This window comes from Sorex fumeus, unplaced genomic scaffold (genome assembly GCF_029834395.1).
Source record: "Sorex fumeus unplaced genomic scaffold, SorFum_2.1 ptg000013l, whole genome shotgun sequence".
Taxonomy (NCBI): Eukaryota; Metazoa; Chordata; class Mammalia; order Eulipotyphla; family Soricidae; genus Sorex; species Sorex fumeus.
Genome location: NW_026606070.1, coordinates 6,422,629 through 6,450,247, shown reverse-complemented (window position 1 = coordinate 6,450,247; position 27,619 = coordinate 6,422,629). Strand labels below are relative to the sequence as shown.

The following is a 27,619-nucleotide window of genomic DNA, read 5'->3' as shown; positions in this document are numbered from 1 at the left end:
TTAATGCCAAGATAGGACTGAGAAGATGAGCTGAAGAACTTCACATCGGGACCCATGGCCTAGAATGGAACGAACAGGGTGAGAGACTGTCTAAGTTCATCATGTCGACCAAGACCATCTATGGTAACTCACAGTTCCAGAAGGCAGAATCTAAATGTTGGACATGGGAGTCTCCCGGTGGACGATTCCACAACGAAATAGACCACATCATATTCAATCGATGGTTTTGCCTGACCGATGTCGCTGTTGTCCCAAAATTCCTAATGGGATCGGACCACCGACTCCTCCGTGCAAAATTCTACTTCACAGAGCGGGGAGAAAGGGCTGCAAAGTTTAAAAAGAGAACTCCCAGAATGACCACCAACTGGGAGCTCTTTGGCACTATTGCGGCAACATGGGAAGATGCCATTGTTAACAACATTGACGAGGAATACGATCGACTGGTTCAGCACCTCCATGAATGTGCGAGGAACGCCAAGAGAGAGATAGCCACAAAAAAACGCCTGTCTTCGAAAACTCTTGAGCTTATTCGCCAGCGTGGTTTGGCGCATGCCTCAGGCAACCGCAAGCTAATGTCCGAGCTTGCAAAGCAGTGCAGAGATGGGATCAAGGAAGACCTCAAAGAGAGAAGAGCAGAAGTACTGGTAGATGTGGCAGAAGCCGGGAAAAGTATTCGTAACGCCCGCCTGTCCTTCGCCAACTACAAGACCAAGATGACTGCCCTCCGACGTCCTGATGGATCCATCACATCCTCCAGAACGGCAATGGAGAAGATTATCAATGACTTCTACTCAAATCTCTTCGATAGCCATGTCCACTTGCCGACATACCAAATTCCACAGGATGGATATGTCGTTCCCAACGTTCTCCCTTCCGAAATCCGACACGCCATTTCGCCGGTAAAGAAACGAACAGCACCCAGTCCAGACAAGGTCAGACCTGAACACCTGAAGAACTTGCCGTCAGTACTCATCAATATACTGGCTCGGCTCTTCACATGCTACCTGTCTGAATGCAAGGTTCCGTCCCAATGGAAAACCAGCAGGACCGTACTACTGTTCAAGAAGGGAGACATCCATGACATTGGCAACTATCGCCCGATCTGCCTATTGTCTGTCATCTACAAGTTGTTCACTCGAGTCATCCTAAATAGGATTGGCAGAACACTAGATGAAGGACAACCATGCGAGCAAGCAGGGTTCCGCAAAGGATTCAGCACCATCGACCATATCCACACGATAACCAAGCTCATTGAGGTTTCTCGGGAGTTCAAGATGCCGCTCTGTTTAACGTTCATTGATTTAAAGAAGGCCTTTGATTCTGTTGAGACGGAAGCAGTCATTGAAGCCCTAGCCAATCAGGGCATTCAAGCCCAATACATCAGGATCCTCCGTGAGCTGTATTGCGGATTCACTACCAGGATCTCACCATTCTACAAAGAAGTGATCGTTGATGACAAGAGAGGGGTGCAGCAGGGTGATACCATTTCACCAAAACTCTTCAGTGCCACCCTCAAGAACATCATGCGACGACTGGAATGGGAAGGAATGGGAGTGAAGATAGATGGTCGGCAACTACACCACCTCCGCTTTGCTGATGACATTGTTTTAATAACACCAAACATCAGCCAAGCGGCACAAATGCTGGCCGACTTTGACCGTGAGTGTGGAAAGGTAGGACTACAGCTGAATTTACGAAAACAATGTTTATGAGAAACAGCCTTGTTCCTGACGCCCCATTCGCTCTCAACGGAATAACCATCTCTGAATGCAACAGCTATGTGTACCTAGGTCGAGAAGTCAACATGACAAATGACCTGGCACCCGAGCTGCGCAGGAGGAAGAGAGCAGCTTGGAACGCCTTCAAGAACGTCGAAGAAATAGCTAAGAGGACGAAGAACCTCCGGCTCCGGGCACATCTCTTTGATTCCACTGTTCTTCCTGCATTAACATATGCCTCAGAGACCTGGGCCCTACGCAAACAGGATGAGAATGCTATTCAGGTCTCCCAAAGAAGAATTGAAAGAGCTATGTTTGGAATATCACGTTTCACTCAAATGAGAGAAAGAATCCGGAGTTCCAACATCCATCGACAATCAAAAATCAGGGACGCTGTCTCGTTTGCCAAGGTGTCAAAAATCAGATGGGCTGGTCACGTAATGAGATTTAAAGACAACCGCTGGACTAGAGCTGTTACCGACTGGATTCCACAGGATATCAAAAGACTGTGTGGCCGCCCACCTACCAGATGGTCAGACTTCTTCATCAAGATCATGAACGATCGGTTTGAGGCTCTTCATGTTCCCAGAACGAACAGATGCCATTGGGCTACACTAGCACACGACAGGGACAAATGGAGACATTACTGGCGCCCGCTTGAGCAAATCGACGACTAACGAGAAGTTAAGTGATTAAGTGATTAAGTGATTAAGTTAGGGAAATGATTATCATAATGCTGATGTTTATGATATTGATGTACAAAGTCACTGCACCCCACTACAGAGCAGTGCCTCAGATCCCCACCACTGTCCTCATGTCACCTCTGGTCTGTTAGAAAAGAAGTTAAACTATCTCTTTTTGCAGATCCTTTGAAAACCTTAAATAACTCACTAAAAGGTTTGGAAACAAATCAAGGTAGCAAATATAGCAAAGGAGCATGCTATATTTGCTAAAAATCAATACACAAACATGTGTTGCATTTCTGTATGCAAATAGCAAGCTTGTGGAAAATGAAATAAAATATATCTTTTTAATTTCTCACAAAGTAATGTTTTGAGACATTTAAAATATTGTCCCAAAATATCAGATTCCTGGGAATCAGCCTAACAAAGGATGTGAAAGAATTATATATTGAAAACCATAGGTCACTATTGAAAGAAATAGAAAAGGCCACCAAAAATGGAAAAATATTCCCTACTCATGGATTGAAAGAATTAACATTGTCGAAACAACCATCATACACAATGTATTATACAGATTCAAAGAAATCTCCATCAAAGTCCAGTGACATTCTTCATGCTCTTAGAATAAACTCTACTAAGATTTGTATGGCATCATAAAATCCCCCAAATTTTGAGAAAAAGCCAAAGCCATTCTAAGAAAAAAGAAGATGAGAGATAACCGTGTTTCCTGCCTTCAAATCACATCAGATTATATCACAAATCTATAGTAATAAAAACTGCATGGTCCTGGAATAAAGAGAGAGTCTCACACCAATGACACAGACTAGAGAACCCAGAGATATACTTAGATTTATAAACAATTTATAACAGGGAAACTGGGAGTATGAAGTGGAGCAAGGAAAGCCTCTTTAATAAAAGATGTTGAGAGAAATGGATCGTCACACGGATCCGAATCTCACCCTGCTTACAAAGAGTTAATTCAAAGTGAATTAAAGACCTTGAGGTTAAACCAGAATCCACAACATAACACTGAGGAAAACATAAGCAGAACTCTCAAAGATATCAGATGTGTCCTCAGTGCTAACTCATTGGCACTATAGCACTGTCCTCCCATTGTTCTTCGATTTGCTCGAGTGGGCACCAGTAACATCTCTATTGTGAGACTTATTGCTACTGTTTTTGGCATATCGAATATGCCACGGGGAGCTTGCCAGGCTCTGCCATGCGGGCGGGATACTCTCGGTAGCTTGCCGGGCTCTCTGAGAGGAACGGAGGAATCGAACCCGGGTTGGCCGCATGCGTGGCAAACGCCCTACCTGCTGTGCTATTGCTCCGGCCCAACTCATTGGCAAAGTGAGCAAACACAGAACTAAAGAAATGGGACTACATAAAATTAAAACCGTTTTGCATAGTGAAAGAAACTTGGGTTCAAATAACAAGACACTGTAGTGAATGAGAGAAAAAGGACTAATGTTAAAGACATGTAAAAACATAAACCTTAACAACTAAAAATAACCCCCTCCAAAAGCAGGGAGAGTCGATGAACAGACACTTCCCTGCACAGGACAGACGGACGGCCAGTAGATCTGAGAATAAATTTTCATCATCACTTAGGAGACAAATGCAAATTACAAACAATGTCATCCCATATCAGTGATAATAGCATGTATGTCACTGTCACTGTCCTCCCATTTGTCATCGATTTGCTCGAGCGGGCCCAGTAACATTGTGAGACTTGTTACTGTGTCTGGCATATCGAATACATCACGGGGAGCTTGCCAGGCTTTGCCGTGTGGGCAAGATACTCTTGGTAGCTTGCCGGGCTCTCCGAGAGGGGCGGAGGAAAGCATGTACGAAAAGACTGGAAATAATCAGTGTTGGCAGGGGTGTGAGGGAAAGGAGCCCTCATTCACTGTTGGTCGAAATGTCTGGCTCTGTCTATGGAAAACAGTATGGAAATTCTTCACAAAAAGTAAGAACAGAGCTTTTTAAAAAAAAATGAGTCAGAGGGAGAACAAGTACCAAGTAATTACGCTCATTGTGGTATTTAGAGAAATAGAGCAAGGACATAGATACTATGGAATGAGGACATATTCTGGCCTTGGACTAGAGGTGTTCAATTATTTTTGAGAGTATTTATTAAACCCTTAACTATGGTGAGTCATTCTAAGTGCTAAGATAAATGGCTGACGAAAATTTTGGTCCTCTGAAAGTGCATTTTAAAGTTACAGAAAGGGAGGTAAGAAAATTAAAAGTGGGGCTGGAACAGTAACACAGAGGTAGGGCATTTGCCTTGCAGGAGGCCGACCCAAGTTCGATTCCCAGTATCCCATATGGTCTCCCGAGCACCACTAGGAGTAATTCCTGAGTGTATGAGCGAGGAGTAATCCCTGTGCATCGCCGGGTGTGACCCAAAAAGAAAAAAAGAAAAAAGAAAAAGTGTTAGAAGAATTATGTATGTTATCATTTCAATTGATATTTATATTGCATAGCAAACTGAAGCTAGAAAGTGAAAGTGCTGAGTTGAGCTTAGGGGATTGAATTTTAAAGGTTAAGGAGGCATCAGCAAAAGAACAGAGAGGAGGAAAAGATAAAGAGAATAAATATCTTTGGGAAGATCATCTAGGACAGAGATCTAAGCAAGTGCAAAGACCCTGAGGTCAGAGAACACTAGGGCTATTGACACAGCACAAGGAGGAAGAGGCATGGGACTAGAGAGAACAAAAGGTGGCCAGGCAGGTTCAGCAGGGCACCTTGTTTACTGGCACTTTCCATCTGAAAATGAGAGAAACGATTGAGTTTTACGTGGAGCAGTGAAAATGACTGAATCCAGCTTTTCACAAGATTATTTTGACTGCCGTGTCTGGCAGCAGAGAGCAAAGGAGGGAGAGGGTGTTTGTAGGTGACTCTACTCTGGAGAGTGGCAGTGGCCTGGCCTAGTGGGAGCAGTGTTTGAGTTCTAGTCTGGTTTGAAGAGACCATATGGGCATTCCTCGTGGGTGTGGAAAAGGAGGGAAGAGAGAATTCCTTCCCGGTCTGCTTGGACAAATGGAAGGTGGATTGTCCTGGATGTGGATGGGAGACTGAGGCGAGAGGTGGTACTGAGCCAGCCTCTGCTCCACGGAGGGTTCCCCAGTCCCACGGTTACCATGGAAACTTACTGCATGTATCTCTGGTTTTATAATGCATTTATAGAATGTACTTTATTTATTTATTGCTTTTTGGGTCACACCTGGCGATGCACAGGGGTTACTCCTGGCTCTGCACTCAGGAATTACTCCTGGCAGTGCTTGGGGGACCATATGGGATGCCAGGGATTGAATCCGGGTCGGCCACGTGAAAGACAAACGCCCTACCCATTATACTATCACTCCGCCCCCTTATAATGTACTTTAAGGAGATGATTTTATAAACAGAGACAGAGAAAGGGAGAGAGAGAAAGAAGTGTCTGCCATAGAGGAGGGGGGGAGGGGTGGCAGCAGGGGGGGAAACTGAGGACGTTGGTGATGGAAAATGTACACAGGTGAAGGGACAGGTGTTGGAACATTGTATGACTGGGACCCAAACATGAACAACTTTGTAACTGTGAAAACAATTCATTCGGTTCCCTAAAAATAATTATTTTCATCACACACACACACACACACACACACACACACACACAATTTTGCTTGCGGGTGGAAAGTTTTAGAGAGATGCCCACCATGTCTGCACTGTGGATGAACTTCCCTGTTCCAAGCTAAGAAAACGCTGACTTGAGGAAACTCCCTGAAGCTGGACTGATAAGATGCCGTCACGTGTGTGGGCCCCCACGTTGCCTGAGCATGAAGCAAAGCGATGGTGAGTTTGCAGAGATGCCTGGTTAAAAACAGACTCTGGGATCCCTGAGCTTCATATAGGGCTCCAGGTCCTGGCTTTGCCTAGCCCCCTGGTCTGACCAGCCAGTGTAATAAAGACCTCCCTCCCTTTTTTTTTTTTTTTTTTTGCTTTTTGGGTCACACCTGGCGATGCACAGGGGTTATTCCTGGCTCTGCACTCAGAAATTATTCCTGACGGTGCTCAGGGGACCATATGGGATGCTGGGAATCGAACCCGGGTCGGCCGTGTGCAAGGCAAACACCCTACCCGCTGTGCTATTGCTCCAGCCCCTAAAGACCCCCTTGTGCCCCGCCATGCGCTGTCTCCATGTGCTTGATGAAGCAAATGCCCGGTTAGAACCCACACAGGGTCTTAGGCACAGAACTAGGATAGCCCCTGAGTACTGTGGACAGTGGCCCCCAAACCAAATAAATACGTACATTAATGGGGGTCAGGAGAAGGTAAGGGGAAAGGCTGTGCAGGGAGCCAGTATCCAGCTCTGGCCTTCGGGATCCAGGCTGAGCGTCGAGGCTGGAGTGGCAGCCCGAGGCCTTGCGTCGAACCCAGACCAGATGCAGACATTCAGGAGGACGGAGCAGCCTGGACTCAGCATGAGTAGTCGTGCTGGAACAGAGCCATGTGAGAGGTCTTTTTTCTTTTTGCTTTTTTTTGGGTCACACCCGGCAATGCACAGGGGTCACTCCTGGCTCAGAAACCTCCCCTGGCGGTGCTCGGGGGACCATATGGGATGCTGGGAATTGAACCCGGGTTAGCCGCGTGCAAGGCAAATGCCCTACCCGCTGTGCTATCGCTCAGACCCATGTTAGAGGTCTTGAAAAAAAAAATTTATGCTTTTTAAAAAATTTATATTTTTATTAAATCACAGTGAGATACAGTTACAACGCTTTCGTGATGGGTTTCAGTCATACAGTGTTCCAGCACCCATCCCTCCACCAATGTCCTCCGCCCTTATCCCTCCTGCCCCCCAAGCCCTCCTCCAGCCTGTCTGAACTCCACATTACTTTATTATTTTTTTTTTGTTTTGCTTTTTGGGTCACACCTGGCGATGCTCAGGGATTACTCCTGATTCATGCACTCAGGAACTACTCCTGGCCGTGCTCAGGGGACCACATGGGATGCTGGGGATCGAACCTGGGTCAGGCCGTGTGCAAGCAAATGCCCTACCTGCTGTGCTATCACTCCAGCCCCCTCCACATTACTTTAAAATTTTTTTATTGAATATTTGTGAGCTAGACCATTAAAAAACTGTTTATGATTTTCAGTCCTGCAGTGGTTCAACAGCCACCCCTCCACCTGAGCAAGAGCCCAGAGAAAGTCCTGAGCACTTCCAGGTGTGCCTCTTCTCCCAGAAAAATAAAATAAATAATATTATCTTCACTATAACCAGGGGATTGTAAATTGCAAATGTTTTACTTACCCATGCCAGGGGCAGAAGAGCCCAATAAGTGGGAGGAAATGAATCCTTATCTGTCAGTCCTCTAAGAAAACAAAAATGAAGCAAAGCTTTCGATACTTAAAAAAGTTAGCATTTAAAGAAAACATTTCTGGGGGTCAGAGTGATAGTACAGCAGGGAGCGCGTTTGCCTTGCACACAGTCGACCCAGGTTCGATCTCCGGCATCCCATATGGTCCCCCGAGATCCTCCAGATGTGATTCCTGAGTGCAGAGTCAAGAGTGACCCCTGAGCATCACGGGGTGTGACCCAAAAAGACCAAATAAATAAAAATCTCTCTTCACTTGGAGGGGGACTTCAAGGGACTCAGCTGGCAGTACCAAAGTTGTGTCGCCAAACGGTGTTCTCTGGGCCACCTACATTCAGCCATCCAGGACTGCTCCTTCCAAGTACAGATTTGCAAGGGCCGGGGATGGCTCTCACAAGCAGAGCTCACCTGGCATGCCCAAGGTCCTGGACGTGACGTTCACCCTTCATCTCCTGCAAAAATGTCAACCCAGATTCTGACTGGGCCTCCTAAATGTGATTATTAACTAGAGCAATGAGCCCCTAGAAGGTTCTTTACCTTAATCTTTGTATATGTGGCATAACACACACATGCATTTTGAATTTGTCCTGGTTCCCTGTTTAGGGTTCCTAACTTCCCTGGGCTGGAGCGATAGCACAGCAGTAGGGCGTTTGCCTTGCACGCAGCCAACATGGTCAACCCGAGTTCGATTCCTCCACCCCTCTCGGAGAGCCCGGCAAGCTACCGAGAGTATCTCGCCTGCACGGCAGAGCCTGGCAAGCTCCCCGTGACGTATTCGATATGCCAGACACAGTAACAACAAAGTCTCCAATGGAGACGTTACTGGGCCCGCTCGAGCAAATCGAGCAAAACTTCCCTGGAGTCTGGGGCCAGGGATATGCTTGAGCAGGAAATCACATGCCTTGCATAGGTGAGGCCCCATGTGTAATCCCTGGCACGGCACCTCAGCTGCATCCCCAGTGCCGAACTGAACCCGTCAGACCACATCTCTGGAGGGGTCCCACGTCCACTCCCAGGGACCCCATTTTTTATTTACTTTTATTTATTTTTTTGCTTTTTGGGTCACACCCAGCAATGCTCAGGGGTTACTCCTGGCTCATGCACTCAGGAATTACTCCTGGCGGTGCTTGGGGGACCATATGGGATGCTGGGAATTGAACCCGGGTGGGCCGTGTGCAAGGCAAACACCCTACCCGCTGTGCTATCGCTCCAGCCCCGACCCCTATTTTTTAAAGGTGCCCTTTGTTATTAATAATCAACGCCTTACAGTGATGGCAAACGCCAAGGCTTATGACACAGGGGAGGAGTAGGCCCTTCTCTTCCCCCCACCCCATGGGACTCTGAGATGATGCCACATCCGCCCACTGTCTACTTAAGCTCCACATGGCCATGATCCAGAGACACACAAAAGAATCTCGGACCCGAGCAACTTGCTGCAGCAATCTCTTCAGACTCTGATTATTAAAATTTTAGAATTCCTAGAGCGCGCAGCCATAACATCATATTTTATGCATAACCAGTGAACGAAACACATTGTCTAGCATTGCATTTTCGGCAGGTATGAGGGGGTCTCGAAATATCGAGGGTAACTAAAGTAGAGAAAGAGAGTATTGTGCAAATGGTCTGCCGCACAGGCAGGGGGAGGGGCGGAAGCGGGGAGACGCTGGGGATTTTGGAGATGGAAAATGTTCACGGGTGAAGGGATGGATGTTTGATGACTTTATGATTGAAGCTCAAACATGAAAGCTTTGTTACTGTACCTCACGGCAGCTGAAGACCTCCGGTTCCAGCCACAGCCATGCTTAACACCACTCTCCACATGTTCCGACGAGCCTCAACGCATGAAGGAACCGGCAGAGGAACCCAGGTGTGCGGGACCCGGGGCATAGATCTCCCAGCCTGCTCGGATTGGGACTGGGCCTCCTCCACCCAGATCCCCCATCTTCCAGTATGTAGGCGTTACACCCACCAACTGCCTCCGGTGCCAGGTAATCCCATCAATGGCCAAGACCCGGAGACTATAAAACCCTGCTCCCGTCATTGTATAACTGAAACCCAAGCACAAAAATTTGTAAGTCTACAACTATACCTCATGGTGTTTCACTAATAAAAATTAAAACAACAACAACAAACACCCTGCTCCTGGAACCATCTTCTTATTTAGTTCTTACTCTGGAGAACCTGGCAGGCTACCAAAAGTATCCTGCCCACACGGCAGAGTCTGGCAAACTCCCTGTGGCGTATTCAATATGCCAAAAACCAGTAACAAGGATGGGTCTCATTCTCCTCACCCTGAAAGAGTCTCGAATATGGCACTTTTTAAAATCTCATGGCTAGGATGAAGGAGATGTTACTGGGGCCTGCTCGAGGCAATTGACAAACAACAGGATGACAGTGATACAGTGATATGGCGAATCAATAAAAAAAAAAAACAAGCCTAAAAAAAACAAAAATAATAATAAATATCTTATGAGACTACTTAGGATGGCGCTGTCAGGAGGAAGCTGATCACCAGCTTTATTAGTGAGCAGACCTCGGGTGCAAGGACACAGTTGCTATGCAAGACCGACAAGGAGCACCCTAGCTGAGCTTGAACATTGAGAGGGGTGCTGGTTCTCATGAAAGTGTGTTTTAATTTTATTTATTTATTTTTTGCTTTTTGGGTCACACCTGGCGATGCTCAGGGGTTATTCCTGGCTCTGCACTTAGGAATCACTTCTGGCGGTGCTCAGGGGACCATATGGGATGCTGGGAATCGAACCCGGGTCGGCTGCGTGCAAGGCAAATGCCCCACCTGCTGTGCTATCGCTCCAGCCCCTGAAAGTGTTTTAAAATTAGAGAAAGGGAGGTAAGAAAATAAAAAGTGCTAGAGAGAGACTTATGTATGTTGTAATTTCAATTAATATCTATATTAATGATTATATAGCAAACTAAAGCTAGAAAGTCAGTTTGTAGTTAAGATTTGTTTTTATATCTCTTTAACGTGAGTCCTTTATCTGATGTGTAGTGTGCAAATATTTTCTCTCATTCAGTACAGTGTCTTGTTATTTGAGTCCAAGTTTCTTTTGCTATGCAAGACCATTTTAGTTGGCTGTAGTCCCATGTCTGGAGTCTGGGTTCTCATTTCTGGCTGGGTGAGCACTTGCCAACGCTGGGCAACAGCATCAGGTTCCTGACCCTCTTCCCTCCCCTTCTCCATGTACCTCTCCACTGGGATGTCTCTGGCTTGTAACCTTTGTAATAAATCAGTCAACGGCCAAGGCAGCGTTTTTAATGAGCTCTGTGAGAACCATAATCATTTCACCAACAAGGGAAGAAGTTGTGGGAAACCCCAATTTTTATGGTGTGCCTGGACATAAGTGTGGGGAACCTGGGACCCAATATTTGCAGCCGGCATCTGAGGCAGTGTGGGGGGCGGGTGCCTTTAGCTGAGCAGCACCCACACTGGGATAGGGGGAACTGGGTGCCAGGGCAACCAGGATGTGCACCATCAACGTTGCAATATGACCAAGGTCCAACATCTGAAATGCCAATACGAGAGCAGAAGAGTTTGGGTCAAAGAAGAAGAAATCACAACTCTGCATAAAAGATTTTTATTTTGTGGTCAGATCCCAATGAATAACGCCAGTCATCCTCGACCCTGCTAAAATGTGCAACTAGATGTGCTCTGAAGAAAATGCATCACCCAAAGCCGTTGAACTTGCATGATGTAGAGTGAAAGGAAACGCCCTAAACTTTGTCCCTTTGCTGCATTTAAAAAAGATAAAAATAAAAACTCAGATTCTGCTAAAATGTGCTCCGAGGAAAGTGCATTTACCCAAAGCGGTTTAATTCGGACTATGTAGAGGAAGCTTCCTCTCAAGAAAGGAAACTTCCTCAACTTTGTCCTTTATCACAATCACGATCGCGATCATCCTGTTGTTCATCGATTGCCTCGAGCAGGCACCAGTAACGTCTCCTTCGTCCTAGCCCTGAGATTTTAGAAAGTGCCACATTCGAGGCTCTTTCAGGGTTAGGAGAATGAATGTCCTTTAATACACTTTAAAACATATAAAAACGAAAAGAAAAACCCAAAGCTGTATTTGAACATAATACACATCATTTCGGTTATCTGCAGTAATATCATCCTTTTTGGGGGTCATACCCGGCGATGCTCAGGGGTGACGCCTGGCTCTGCGCTCAGGAATCCCTCCTGGCGTGGGTCTAGGGACATACAGAATTCTGGGGATGGAACCCAGGTCGGCCGCGTGCAGGGCAAGCGCCCTACCCGCTGTGCTCGCTCCCTAACCCCAATCTCAGCATTTAAATAGAGTCTTCACGTGTGACCTCTCCTGTCTGCCCTCCTCACCCCTGCTTGTGACGTGTGTCTTCTCTGGCTCACGTGGAACCACGTGTGTTTATATCTCAGCATACTGCTGCTACTCCTGCCCGAAGTCATGGATTATTTCTGTTCAGCGGGCCGCTGTGGGCGAAACACAGGGTCGGGAGGTGGGAGAAACACACAGAGAGCTGAACATCACGACCCCTCTCTTCCTCAGTGAGCTGGGACACTTGGCTAATTTTTTTTTTTAAAGTCCTTCACGTGGTATCAAATCCCAGGTCCATCGGAAGAAAATGTGGGGATCTGTTCAAAGCAAAGTACACACACTTAGGGGAACACAACCGACCGGAGCACTTCTGAATCCAGAACCCTGCTCTCGGTGAAACGGCTCCTCGGAAGCCCACGGCCGGCTGTTCTGCTCTGAGTGTATTGGGCTGGGTGTCAGCAGTGCCCGTGTCTGGGGTGTGGTGTGGTGGGGAGAGTCGCCTTTCAAATGGGGCCCACAGATTTCAAGTATGAAAAGTTTCTTTTTTTAAATTTTTTTTTTTTTTGGTTTTTGGGTCACACCTGGCGATGCACAGGGTTTAACTCCTGGCTCATGCACTCAGGAATTACTCCTGGCAGTGCTTGGGGGACCATATGGGACGCTGGGAATTGAACCCGGGTCGGCCGCATGCAAGGCAAATGCCCTACCTGCTGTGCTATCACTGCAGCCCTCAAGTATGAAAAGTTCTTACCCCTTCTCCCCGCTACTGAACTTGTTCTATAGATGCATCCTGAGAAACTTTCTGCTCGCCACAAGATGCTCTCAAGTTCCTATTTTTTTTTTTACAAAGATCCAGCAGGACCTCTTTTGATTACCTCTGCATATAACACTTTGTGCCAACATTTTCTTAGCTTCAAATATACAAGCAGCCAAGAAGTCTGCAGGGGACCTTCCCCTCACTCCCCCCCCCCCCCCGCATTCTTTTTTCACGTTTGAATCCCAAATAAACTCAACTCCTGCTATTTGATTCACATCATTGTCTATGAGTTCTCGAGACACGCAGGATTTTTACTTGAAAATAAAAAAAAGAGGATAAACCATGAAGTATAAAACATAAAACTATGTGGCCACATATGACGGGAGCAAAAATGCAAGTGTGTCCTCATGGCACCCAGGACGAACGGCCCATCCTGGCAGGGCGGGACCCCTAGAGATACTCGCGGTCGGGAATGTTCTCTCAGTGTCGGCAGGTGACGTCCCAGGGGCAGCTGCAGACGTGACGCTCACGGGCCTGCGTCTCTCCAGGACCCACACAGCCAACCAGCGAACAAAGACGATGACAATAACGACAACGGCAGTTTGCACGGGAAGCTGGACCCCCAGGCCGGGCCCTTCCCCAGACCACAGGCCACATCCCCCGCACACACACGGTCTCTGTCCTGCCAAGGGAAGTTCCTCCAGACGCGCGTTCCCAGCCTTCTGGCTCTGAAGGCAACGGTGGGAGTTGGTATCAGCCCATGATCCGTTGGGCGCGCCTGGCTCTCTGGGGGGGTGGGGGAGGGCGGCAAGGGCCATGTGGGAAATAGGTGAAGAGGATGAGCAGGCAGGGAGCCCGGGAGAGGGCGAGGGGGAAGCGTGATCATGCACGGGCACACGGGGGCAGCCAACGTCACGGCGTGCCACATCAAGGGCTTGTGCTTTTCCTAGAAGAAATGACTGGCCCCGAAGTGTTCATTTGGCAGATGTGGTCATGAACACGTGTGTGTGTGTGTGTGTGTGTGTGTGTGTGTGTGTACATGTGGTGTGTGCATGTGCGTGCATGTGGTGTGTGTGTGTGCATGTGCGTGTGTGTGTGTACACGTGTGTGTGTGTGTGTGCATGTGTACAAAATGTGGTAGGAGGCTATGTGACAGGTCCTTCGTGCCCTGGCCCCTTTCCTAACCTCACCAGCGAGGAAAAGCTGGTGCGTTACACTTGGTCAGTCTGATATTCGGACGCCTCGGACAGGCTTTCTGAGAAGCTCAGGAAATTCTCCTGGTACTCGGAGCAGACGATCTCGTAACGGTAGTGCCGGAACTCCACCGCCAAAGTGCCGAAGTAAGACAGGAAGCACATCACCAGGCCCCACTGGATCCGGGCCGCGTACATGTGGATGCCCTGGGACATGAGGATGAAGTCTGGGAGAGGCAGTCAAGGAGGGAATCCCGGCAGCAGCCTTCACACTGTGTTCTCCCAACGCAGAGGCCTGGCTCACCTGTGACCAACCAAACCCTTAGCCCTGGGCTGGGGAGACAGCTCAGGAGGGCAGAGCGGGAACGGGAGTGATGGTTACAGGGGTGAGGACGTTAGCCTTGCATGCGGCCGACCTGGGTTCGAATCCCAGCATCCTATATGGTCCCCTGAACACTGTCAGGAGTGACCCTTGAGTGCAGAGCCAAGAATAATCCCCAGGCATTGCTGGGGGTGGCCCAAAAACAAAACAAAGAAAGGGGAGGAGCTAAAGGCTTGCATGTACAAGGACCCCCCCTCTGATCCCTGACACCACACCTTCCCCTACCCTTCAGCACTGTGGGCTTTTGTTGTTGTTTGCTTGATTTTGGGTCACACCTGCCTAATCACATGCTCAGGGCTTACTCCTGGCTCTGCATTCAGAAATCACTTCGGATGGTGCTTGGGGTGGGGGGGGGATCCACATGGGATGCCGGGGATTAAACTCAGGTTGGCTGCATGCAAGGCAAGAGCCCCACCCACTCCACTGTCCTATTGCTCTGGTGCAACACTGTGGGACTCTTACTTAGCATGACAGTTTGTCAGATGAATGAGACCAGGAAACATCACGCTCTTTGTGTCCGCCATGGTCTATGTGACTTAATCCCCACAGCAACCCTACTCTCAACATTAGTGAATTAAATAATAGAGATGGGAACCACGATTCCCCCTGCTGTTGTGAGAAAAACGTGTCCTCACACTGTGGAAATGTGGCAGCCACGGCTGAGTGGGAACCTCCTGGGGGGAAAGCAAGAAATAAACTTAGAAATTAAGTAGAATACCTCAGAAGTCAAGCAGAAAGGCAAGACAGGAAGCAGAGAAATTAGGGATTCTGCAGGCCAAATCGGTAAGAGAGGGCCTAGGCCTACCCAGAGAGGAGACGGTGCAGCCAGGATGTGAACACAAGTACCTGGATTCTGCCCTGTGCCCTCGCATCGTTGCTGCAGTTTCCTGATGAACTGTGATTAGCAAGAACATCACTCAGTTCTCAGCCTGCTAGAATTTTTTCTTTTAGGGTCACACCCGGCAATGCACAGGGGTTACTCCTGGCTCATGCACTCAGGAATTACTCCTGGCGGTGCTCGGGGGACCATATGGGATGCCAGGGATCAAACACAGTTCGAACGCATGCAAGGCAAATGCCCTACCTGCTGTACTATCACTCCGGCCCCTTATGTTTTTCACAATGAGAAATTTCTACCTCCTTTTTTTTTTTTTTTTGTAACAAGGAGATAACCATCACATCATTAAGTGATGAAGAGAATGCCTCAAATCTTTCTTTCTTTTTTTGGGGGGAGTCCCACCCAGTGAAACTCAGGGGTGACTCCTGGCTTTGCACTCAGGAGTTACTCCTGGTGGTGCTCGGGGGATCATATGGGGTGCCGAGGATCAAACCCAGGTTGGCTGCGTGCAAAGCAAACAAATGCTCTCTCCACTGCTGTAACTATCGCTCCGGCCCTCATCACACCTTACCTACAGAGGAGAACAATATTGAGAAGGCAGAGCTCGCTTTAGCTGAAGCTCTTTATCACCTCTTTGGCATGAAAAATGGATCTGAGAGTTTTTGTTTCGGTTCTCATCTACTCTCCTGTTCTGTTTGAGTCTGAGATGCTCTGACAGTTATCTATAGCCTAACCACCTGGGAATGCCCATTTCCTCATTTTTACAGAGGCTGATTATCTGTGCTCTAGTCCCCCTTCACAAAGAACCCTTTCACGCCTCAAGGATACAGAGGACCACGCAGAGAGTGATCACCGCCGAGAGAATGACGCGCGGAATCCCAGCTTTGCGGCCTTCATTCTTGATGTTGACTTTGAGCGTCAGGGCAGACTGGATCCAGCAGGTCAGCGTGCCAAAGCCAAACGTCAAGGACGTGCCCACGTTGTGGATCTCTTCATCATTCGTCAGCTGGAGGACGAGCAGATGACGATGGGTGAGAGACCCATTCAGGAAAGACAGACCAATGGAGTGTGAAAAGTAGAAAACACAGGGAAAGAGAGATCTCGTAAGTGAGATAAGGGACTGCAGGTTCATATCCTTCATCTTCACTGGCAAACTACTTACTAATTGGATTGCATGCTGAGAGGAAAAAGAAAACAAATAGTACCCTCAAAACATTTGTACAAGAAAACTATAAATGCAATGGCAATCTATTTCATCTTCCTTCCTTCCTTCCTTCCTTCCTTCCTTCCTTCCTTCCTTCCTTCCTCCCTCCCTCCCTCCCTCCCTCCTTCCCTCCCTCCTCCTCCTCCTTCCTTCCTTCCTTCCTTCCTTCCTTCCTTCCTTCCTTCCTTCCTCCCTCCCTTCCCTCCCTCCCTCCTTCCTTCCCTCCCTCCTCCTTCCTTCCTTCCTTCCTTCCTTCCTTCCTTCCTTCCTTCCTTCCTTCCTTCCTTTCCCTCCTTCCTTCCCTCCTTCCTCCCTCCCTCCCTCCCTCCCTCCCTTCCTTCCTTCCTTCCTTCCTTCCTTCTCTCCCTCCCTCCTTCTTCCTTTCCTCCCTCCCTCCTTCTTCCTTCCCTCCCTCCCTCCTTCTTCCTTCCCTCCCACCATCCCACTCTCCCTCCCTCCCTCTGTGGGGGAGGACACACTCAGCAGTGCTCAAGGCTTATACCTGGCTCTGTACTCAGGGATCACTTTTAGTGATTCTGGGGGTGGGGAGACCCTATGGGATCCCAGCGATCAAACCTGGGCCAGCTGCATGCAAGGCTAAAGCCCTACTTTTTGTACTATTACTCTAGCCCGATTTCTTGAATTAATTTTTCAAAAAAGTTCTATGGTTAAGTTAAAACAAACAAAAAGTCTGTAGGAGAGTAATACATAAGAAAACATCAAATTCCTATAAACATACATCCCAAACTTTGTTTTTTAGATGAAAACTTGATATCCAGGATCTGGCTGTATTACTGAGAAGGACCATTTCAAAGCAGGACAAGAGTCTATTGGCAGAGACAGTGACTGACACTTGGGCTATTCTTTACTCCACAAAACTGGCCTATGTGATCAACTAACTATCAAGAGATTTTGTTTTCCTCTGTGACAGGAAAGGTGTGACCAATGAGCCCTTCCCATCCAGAGCTGGAAAATCCCTGGGTTAGTCTTTCAACAGTGAGCTGGTTCCTGGAGACCATTTAGTTTATTTCTGTTGGGGGTTAGAGATAGCAAGTCCCAAAATTGTTACTCATCGACACGTTTATTTTTCCGGTGGTGTGGGAGGGTTTGGGTCACAGCAAGCGGTGCTCAGGCATCCCTTCTAGTAGTGCTCAGGGGATTACGGTGTCGGGGACCAAACCCGAGCCGCCTGCATGCACAGTAAGCTCTCCAGTCTGCTGAGCTCTCTCTCTGGTCCACTTATTCATATGAGAACACCTTTAATAATTACATATACTTTAATTGCACATAAAGAATAATGCAGTTTAATGTTGAAGCAATGGCTTTTAAAACAAAGTGAGATTTTTTTTTTAATTGCTATTGCTTTTGGCGATTTCTCTCCCCCATTTTTTTTCTTTTTGGGTCACATCGGCGATATACAGGGGTTACTCCTGGCTCTGCACTCAGGAATTACTCCTGGCGGTGCTCAGGGGACCATATGGGATGCTGGGAATTGAACCCGGGTCGACTGCGTGCAAGGCAAATGTCCTACCCACTGTGCTATCGCTCCAGCCCCATCTCCCCATTTTTTTTCCTGTTGTTTTTTGGCTGTAGGACTTCTCTTTCTCTTTTTAAAAAAATTTTTTTTGTGTGGGGCAAATGGGCTATACCCAGCAGTTACTCAGGGGTTATTCCTGGCTAGCACTCAGGAATTACTCCTGGCAGTGCTCAAGGGACCATATGGGGTGCTGGGAATTGAACCCCATATGGGGTGCTGGGAATTGAACACAGTCAGTTGCATGCAAGGTAAGCAACCTACCTGCTGTACCATGTCTCTGACCCCTGTTCTCTCTTTCTTGGAAAGAAGTCACTTTCCCCATTCATTGCAAAAGAAATATTTTGAGATCTATTCTAAGTAACAATTTTTCAAATCATATTTTACTTTTAGGGAATTGCTTTTTTTTTTGTACTGTACAAAGACTATTAAGTTTTAACCTAATTTTAAAAATTAGATAACATAGTTACATGATTCAAATTTTTTTGAATTATAAAAAAAGTAGAGATTGAAAAGTCTGTTTCTTGGGGCTGGAGAAATAGTATAGCGGGTAGGGTGTTTCCCTTGCACGCGGCTGAGCTGGGTTCGATTCCCAGCATCCCATATGGTCCCCCAAGAACCGCCAGGAGTAATTCCTGAGAGTAAAGCCAGGAGTAAACCCTGAGCATCGCCGCATGTGACCCCCCCAAAAAGAAGAAAAGTCTGTTTCTTCTCCCAAATATAACCTTCTTGTTTTTTCTCCAGAGGCAACTAAGTTATTTCCTATATATTTTTCTGTGATATCGCAGGAAATTCTTCAAGGTAGCATCAATTCATGGTTTTGAATATTCATGGTTCAAAAAACTGAGGGCCCAGGAACAGAGTCAAGGGGCTGGTGTACTTGCTTTGTACTGGGATGTCTCTGGGTCCCCAGGAGGCTGCTGGGTGTGATCCAAACAAAACAACAAGCAAACAAAAACAATGAGAAAAAAAGTCTCCAAACAAAACAATTAGATCTTGCTTCAGTAGGAATTTGCTTTTAGTAGGTAAAAAGCATCTACTTCAGTTACTTCCATCTAAGCCCTGCTGGGAGGAAATGATAGGTGTCGAGTTCTTTATAATATCCAGGTACCTGCAGCACAGTCAGATAAACTGGAGAAAAAGCCCAGAAAAAAACTTCAATTGAATAATGTCTTGTTCCCCAAACATCTTGGAGCTCCAGAGGATAAAGGATCTGACACTCTCCTGATCACTCACTATCCTAACCTGTAAGGTCTCAAATGCAGGTTTCTCACAATCTTGATTTGGGATGAGACTTAGAACAGTCAGAGAACTTGGTGGAACTGCCTCGCTGTTCAAACTCTTCTTCGAGTCCAAATCCTGACTTGCTACTCTCTACAGGGAAGTAGTGGGAGTGTTTCCCTGACTCACAGAGTGATTAGGACTAAAAATTAAGTACGAGACAATCTTAGTGGGCCAGAGTGATAGCACAGTAGGTAGAGTGTTCGCCTTGCAGTTGGCCCACCTGGGCTTGATTCCTGGCATCCCATATGGTCTCCCAAGCACCGCCAGGAGTAACCCCTGAGCACTGCCAGGTGTGACCCAAAAAGCCAAAAAAAAGGGGGAGTGGGGCTGGAGTGATGATAGCACAGCGGGTAGGGCATTTGCCTGGCACACAGTCGACCCGGGTTCGATTCTCAGCATCCCATATGGTCCCCCGAGCACCGCCAGGAGTAATTCCTGAGTGCATGAGGCAGGAGTTAACCCCTGAGCATCACTGGGTATGACCCAAAAAGCAAAAAAAAAAAAAAAAAAAAGAGATATTTTTAAGAAACCCACCACCAGAGTTCCTTGTGTGCCCATGCCATTTGGACTTCACCCAAAAGATGGGGAAAGAAGCGTCAGAGGTTTATCTTTATATAAGTTGTAGGTTTCTAGAAAGCACTGTAGCACTGTCCTCCCATTGTTCATCGATTTGCTCGAGCGGGCCCAGTAACGTCTCCATTGTGAGACTTCTATTACTGTGTTTGGCATATTGAATACGTCATGGGTAGCTTGCCAGGCTTTGCCATGCGAGTGAGATACTCTCGGTAGCTTGCTGAGCTCTCCGAGAGGGGCGGAGGAATTGAACCTGGCTTGATCAGGCCGGCCGGGCAGCCCGGTGCAAGGCAAACGCCCTACTGCTATGCTATCACTCCAGCCCAGGTTTCTAGAAAAATTTTGTTTTTTTATTTTCTACTTTGGAGATTTTCTGTTTTTTAAAATCTGACTCCATCATGAGCATGCAAATCTGAAATACAATCTCTTATCTAATAAGAGGCTATTGTTTGTAGGAAGGCAATGTTTTTTTAAATTTCTTCTTCTTCTTCTTCTTCTTCTTCTTCTTCTTCTTCTTCTTCTTCTTCTTCTTCTTCTTTCTTTCTTTCTTTTTGGGTCACACCCGGTGATGCACAAAAGTTACTCCTGGTTTCATGCACTCAGGAATTACTCCGGGCGGTGCTCGGGGGACCATATGAGATGCTGGGAATCGAACCTAGGTCGGCTGCATGCAAGACAAACGCCCTACCCGCTGTGCTATTGCTCCAGCCCCCTGAATTAGTTTTCTAAGGAGTTACGTTAGTAGTTACCTTGTTATGAAAACAAAAAGTAAACCACCTTGAGATGCTGTGCAGAAAGTGTACAGCTATTTCAGTAACTGCGGTTCCCAAGACTCACACTGTCATGCCAACAGATCATGTGGCATGAGAACTTGGGGAGCCCGGGCTCCGTGGAGGAGCACAGGGTTGGCTGTGGGAGCAGCTAAGCTTGTGGGAACCACCGAGAGCATTTGCTAAGAATCATGCAGAACCTTCTGCATGGACAGGGGCCCACAGACCTATTCCTCGGCAGAATCACCTGTGGGAGGGCAAAAGGAGGTGAAAAAGGCCGAATGAAGTACCTGAAAATTACCAAGTAAGGTCATTCCGAAGGAAGCAAGACACAGAGCCACCAGGCCACTGATGTTGAGCCACGGGTTTAAAACCTTTGGTTTCAGCTGTATGAAGCGCAGAACCGCCACCACGAGAGCTAGGAATAAAACCAAATATCAAAATTCAAGTCACCACCCAGACTCCAAGGCAGGATTCAAAAGTCAATGTGCAACATCAAACTTCTGACACAGTATATTTTTTGGGGAAGGCTGTCATCCCAAGCAGTTCATTGGGGACCCTGGAGTCGCCTTGGGGGGCTCTGCATCTGACAGAGCTGGAGGGGATAGGCACAGAGGAGGAGCAGAATTGGGGTCTCCACCTGATCGGCCTGTGCTCTGGCCCTTTGGGCCACCCCAAACCCTCCCAGAAGCCATTTTAGGTCTCGGGGACGGTAATTTGAATTTATTTAGAAATTTAAAAAATATTTTCAATTAAAAATTGTAATAACAATTTATACAAATTAAGTAATCACTATCACTATCACCCACTTGTTCATCGATTTGCTCGAGCGGGCCCAGTAACGTCTCCATTTGTCCCTGTCACGTGCTAGTGTAGCCCAATGACATATTGGGGGCTCTTTCAGGGTAAGGGGAATGAGGGCCATCACTGTTACTGTTTTTGGCATATCAGGGACGCCACGGGTAGCTTGCCCGGCTCTACCGTGAGAGCTGGATATTCTTGGTAGCTTGCTGGGCTCTCTGAGAGGGATGGAGGCTTTTGGGGCAGCCTCTGATCACCTTTACAGGTGTTCCCAGTCAGGCATATATGCGGTCATGATACTCTCAGTAGTATTAATTAATATTAATAAATTAAGTAATAAAGTTAGTTAAAAATTTACACAGTGATTTACAAAATTGGAGTTCAGGCATGCAATGTTCCAACAACCAATTATACCACCAGTATCAACTTCTGTCCACTAGACAATTTTAAAAGAAAATGTCCATATGATGCTAGTGACATCCGGGGGATGTGTGTGTGTGTGTGTGTGTGTGTGTGTGTGTGTGTGTGTGTGTGTGTGTAACAAACTGCGGTCCCATATACTGAGCTACACCCTCAGCCCATGATGGTGACTTAGATGGTTTTTTGTTGTTTATTTTGTTTTTGGGCCACACCTGGCAATACTCAGGTATTACTCCTGACTCTGCACTCCTGCCGGTGCTCAGGGGACCCTGTGAGGTGCTGGGGATTAAATTGGTTTCAACCGATTTAATCCTGCAAGGCATACCCACTATATCCTCGCTCCAGCCCCTGGATTAGATGTTTTGTTGGCCTGCATCTGTGGGAAGCAGAGAGAAACTAATGCAGCAACGCCAAACGCTATTTGTTGATGAAAAGACGATAACAGTGTTCTCAGAGTTTTTTAAAAAAAAAAAAAACAAGGCCTGGTACCCAAGTATTGCCAGGAGTGAGCCCTGCGCACAGAGCCAGGAATAAACTCTGAGCACCACAGGGCGTGCCCCCCAAAGGAAAACCTAAACAAACAAACAAAATAAAAACAAGTTTACCCATAGAAGAAGGGAAACAGCACCCACCCCCCCAACCCTTGCACTAGAATCTCTTGACTCAGTGACGCCGAAAGTCACCAGAAATGAGAGGCAGCAGAACTGGTCTGTGGTAGGAAGTCTGGCACTGGGGCAGGGGTGAGGGGGGAAGGGAAGGGAAGGGAAAATGCGGGAGGGGCAAAGTGCCTACCACAGAGGGAGGCTGGGGGCTGGCAGGGAAACTGGGACATTTGGTGGGGGGTAGTGGACATTGAGGAAGGAAGTGGTGTTGGAACAATATACGCCTGAAATTCAATCATAAATATCTTTGTAACTTTGTAATTCATGGTGATTCAATTAAAAAAAAAATAGAACCAATTTCCTTGGAAAGCTTGAGAAAGACAGGTCACCACATTGAGGTCAATCTGCCACAGGTCCTGTGACAGAAATCATTCCTGGGGATAGGGAGAGAGAAAGGAGCAAGAGCAAAAGCCCCTTTATTTCTGGCTTACTCCCATTTCCCTTTTATTCTACCAGGCGGTATTCACTGTCAAAGTTATGGATAATTTAATCCAACTTCAAGCATATAGTGATTGAACAGGTGAAACCTGCATTGTAACAAAGAAGATTCAGGCACTATCGATAAAACTATACAAAGAGACACGCTCCAGAAAAGATCTGATGCCCGACATCACCTAAGGAAACGCAAATGCAACCACAGAGAGCATCTGGCATCTGCTAGGACAGGAGCTGGCCAACAGGGGGAAGGCTGGCTACGGAGAGGAGAGAAAGGAGTCACTGGGCACACACGTATCCATCCACACAGGTTTGCATAGAAACATACATACACACAGTGGGATGTTATTCAGACAATGGGAAAATCCTACCATTTGTAACGACATGAATGAACCCCCAAAACGTCACACAACTAAATCAGAGAGAAGACTATCAATGTATGGAATCTAAAAAGAGAACAAAACAAAATGAACTCAAACTGTGATTAACTTGTGATCTAGGGGCTGAGGTAGGGGCAGGGTGGGGAGTGGGGAATGGCGGGGAGGTGGTCTAAAGGAACAAACTCCACCCCCAAATCATCAAGTGCAGGACTGTATTGCCCCAACAAACTGACTACAGTCAACACTCTCGTATGATTCAGAGGAAAACACTCTCATATGATTCTGTTAAAGAGAAGACTGTCTTTTCTTTTTCATTCTATCAGAACAAGAAGATAAATGTTAATTAACTATGGTTATCATGAGCAATTATTTCATAAGCTATGTAAACTATCATACAATCTGCCTTAAACTTACTGTCATTTATTTTCAATAAAACAAGAAAAAAAATTCAAGTAATAAAAATAGCCTATTATTATATTATTTAGGGGCCCTTTCTTCATCCAACAATGTCAATCATTTTAAAAGAACACTATTCCTTTTGAAGCAAATTGTCACTGGAAAACTTGGAGAATGAAGGAAGATACTTAAATTTCAAATAATAACTTTTTAAGGATGGTCCAAACTCAAGCCACTAAGAACCACTTTTTACTAGTTGACTAGTGAAGTGGTATTTTTATTTTTAAACAAAAAGCTGGGAGAGGGCTGGAGAAACAGCACAGCAAGGTAAGGCTCTTGCCCTGCAAATTCTGGACCCGGAATTGATCCCCAAGCCCTGTCAGAAGTGATCCCTGAGTGCAGAGCCAGAAGTAATCCCTCAGCACCATTTACTACTTCCTAAAACAACATGCCCTATTTTATACTTGTATAATAATTAAAAAGACAATTTTTGATAAAGGTTTTACCTTGATTTTGGGAACCATTAACAGTTATTAATAAAGAAAACAAGGTCATAAATTTGCATTTCTCATAGCACTGCAGCACTGTCCTCCTGTTGTTCATTGATTTGCTCAAGCGGGCCCAGGAACATCTCCATCCTGAGACTTGTTACTGTGTTTGGCATATTGAATACATCACGGGTAGCTTGCCAGGCTTTGCCGTGGGGGCGAGATACTCTTGGTAGCTTGCCGGGCTCTCCGAGAGGGGCAGAGGAATTGAACCTGGCTCGGAAACAATGAAACAATGTATAATATAGGAAATCTCCAGTTCGTCTGCACTGATTGAACCTTTGTGTATTTTTGTTGCAATTAATGCCTGCTATTGAAAGAAAAAATTAACATTGGCCTTGAGTCGACAAGTTTCTTAAGTTAGTGATTTGAAGGAAGTAATTAGGAGTCATAATATCTAAACTATATAATAATTACCATAGCCATCTTAGAGGATGGGGGAAAAGCATGACTTTTTATTATTATTTTTTGTTTTGTTTTCTTGTGTCATACCCGGCAACGCACAGAGGTTACTCCTGGCTCATGCACTCAGGAATTGCTCCTGGCCATGCTCAGGGGACCATAGGAGATGCTGGGAATCAAACCCGGGTCGGCTGTGTGCAAGGCAAATGCCCTACCCACTATGCTATCGCTCCAGCCCCTTTTTATTACTTTTAAGGATGCGTCTAGGAGAGGAGCTGAGGAAGGAAGAATTTCAGCATAAACTACAAACATGTTGACACCAAGTGATCACCATCAGATAACAGTTGTCACTGATATAAATTAGGGCAGAGTGACAAACACTAAGCATTTTCATTTATTTGAAAGATGACTAAAGAGGGGGCCCCAGAGATAGTATTGGAGTTAAGGTGCTTCTCACATGTGGCTGACCCCGGTTCAATTCTGACACCATGTGTGGTCCTCCAAGTACCACCATGACCAATCCCTCAGCTTAGGAGTAAGCCCTGAATACCACTGAGTATGGTCCAACACTTTCTCTCCACAAAGTAAGAAAACTGATTGAGAAGGATTACCCTGGACATTCTTGGTGGTCATAGAGTTTGGAGGGAGAGGATTATGCAGGCAACTATGGGCTAAGCCCTCAACCTCTGCTGAGGTAGACGCTGAAGTGACTCTGCGTATTGGCCCACCCAGCCAGGCTCCATCTCACTGCCCACAGGAAGGAGTCAAGGGCTTCTGCATTTCCCGGTTCTCTCCAACCAACCCAGGGCGTGGGGCATGCATCATCTCCTGGTCCTGGCATTGCTAGACTTCTCATTTGTAATATGGTTGATAGATCATTTGGTCCTAGACAGGGGATAAAGTTAAGCAGGAAGCAGAAAGCTATTTGAAGACAGGGTTTCCCAGAATTGCATTTCTGTTTGGCTGTTTTTTTTGGCCACTCCCGACAGTGCTCAGGGCATAGTCCTGGCTCTGAGCTATGGCAGGCAAGTGGCTTGCCTGCTGTACTATCATTCCAGTACATATCTCAGTTATTTTGTTCGTATGTTTGTTTGTGTTTTTGCAGAATTGCATTTCTAACATAACACTTTGACCTTTTTACCCATTAACGTTATTAGTCATTGGCTCAGATGAGGCATATTTTCCTCTGCAAGTAGATTCGAGCTGCATCTATTTGATAGCAGAAATAATGAAGATTCTGGTCCTTTGACAATTTTATTCAGATATAAAATTGGGCTGGAGGGATAGCACAGTGGGTAGGGCATTTATCTTGCATGTGGCCAACCTGGGTTCGATTCCTCCGTTCCTCTCAGAGAGCCCAGCAAGCTACTGAGAGTATCCTGCCCGCACAGCAGAGTCTGGCAAGCTCCCCGTGGCATATTTGATATGCCAAAAACAATAACAACAATTCTCACAATGGAGACATTACTGGTGTCTGATCGAGCAAATCAATGAACAATAGGAGGACAGTGCTACAGTGTTATTAATATATTAATATAGTGCTACAGTATTAATTAATTTTAACTAATTAATCTTTTTGGGCAACACCTGTGAACCACTCTCCACACGTTCAGACGAGCCTCATGCATGAAAGAACTGGCAGAGGAAACCAGGCATGCGGGTCCTGGGGCTGAGGTCTCCAAGCCTACTTGGATTGGGACTGGGCCTTCTCCACCCAGACCCCCCATGTTCCAGTAGGTAGGCGTCACACCCACCAGCTGCCGCCAGTGCCAGGTTGGTTCCATCAATGGCCAAGACGCAGAGACTATAAAACCCAGCTCCCAGAGGAGAACAGCGCAGAGTCTCCTGACCTCGCGCCTGGCTGTCCTCACCATGGCCCCTTGGAGGGGGGAGGGTTGAATTTCTCTCTCCACGCCCCCCCCCACCCCAAGCAGAGCCCCAGCAGCTGAGGACCTCCGGAGCCAGCCACGGCCATGCTGGGACCACTCTCCATACGTACAGACGGGCCTCATGCATGAAAGAACTGGCAGAGGAACCCAGGCATGCGGGTCCCGGGGCTGAGGTCTCCAAGCCTACTCGGATTGGGACTGGGCCTTTTCCAACAAGACCCCCCATCTTCCAGTAGGAAGGTGTCACACCCACCAGCTGCCACCAGCGTCAGGTTGGTCCCATCAACGTCCAAGACGCAGAGACTATAAAACCCAGCTCCCGGAAGCATGGGCCACATTTGCGACCGCGTGACATCTTGTTATCTTATTTTTCCATTGGAGAACCTGGCAGGCTACCAAAAGTATCCTGCCCGGACGCAGAGTCTGACAAACTTCCTGTGTCATTCTCAATATGCCAAATACCAGTAACAATGATGGGTCTCATCCTCCTAATCCTGAAAGAGCATTGAAATGGCTCTTTTAAAATCTCAGGGCTAGGAAGAAGAAGACGTTACTGGTGCCTGCTCGAGGAAATTGATGAACAACAGGATGATCGTGATCGTACTCTTTTTGGGCAACGCCTGTGGTGCTGGTGTATAGATTATATGCAGTGCCAGGGATCAAACAGGGGTTGGTTGCATTAACTCCTGTACTATCCCTCCAGCCCTTACTTATAGCCCCTATTCAGACTATCTGTTATGAGAAGTCCATTTTCAACCAAGTAGCAATTTAACTATGCCTTATGGAAAAAGATTTCTGGTTACTTTACAAGAGATTACTTTTAAAATCCTTTTTATATATGCTCACTGATACTCACCATACTAAACTTCTGATTAATACGAATGCATATAGTTTCATTATAAATAGTATATTGTCAAGCAGTTTTAGAAAATATTCTTAAAAATCCTACTGTCTTCAGTGCACAGAACAGTATTGCTACACAGATCTCACCTATTTAATTAAGTTGTCTACTGAAAAGAACCCAGAGTTAAAATACTTTCTTACTATCTTTATCAAATTGGCTAGTTGGAGATTGGCTTTTTC

The 27,619-nt window shown here is 46.7% G+C and overlaps 1 protein-coding gene across 2 annotated transcripts in view; it reads right to left on the bottom strand.

The window, feature by feature from the left end:
- Positions 1-13,913: 13,913 nt before the first annotated feature.
- TMEM150C (transmembrane protein 150C) overlaps positions 13,914-27,619 on the bottom strand; it is an 82,592-nt gene continuing 68,886 nt past the window's right edge. For both annotated transcript variants that reach the window (XM_056111386.1, XM_056111385.1), the window contains exons 6-8: positions 20,894-21,021; positions 16,067-16,244; positions 13,914-14,245 (exon numbers count right to left, since the gene is read on the bottom strand). In XM_056111386.1, the coding sequence (XP_055967361.1) occupies positions 14,037-14,245; positions 16,067-16,244; positions 20,894-21,021 (515 nt within the window). In that variant the 3' untranslated portion in view covers positions 13,914-14,036. The remainder of the gene's footprint in view (positions 14,246-16,066; positions 16,245-20,893; positions 21,022-27,619) is intronic.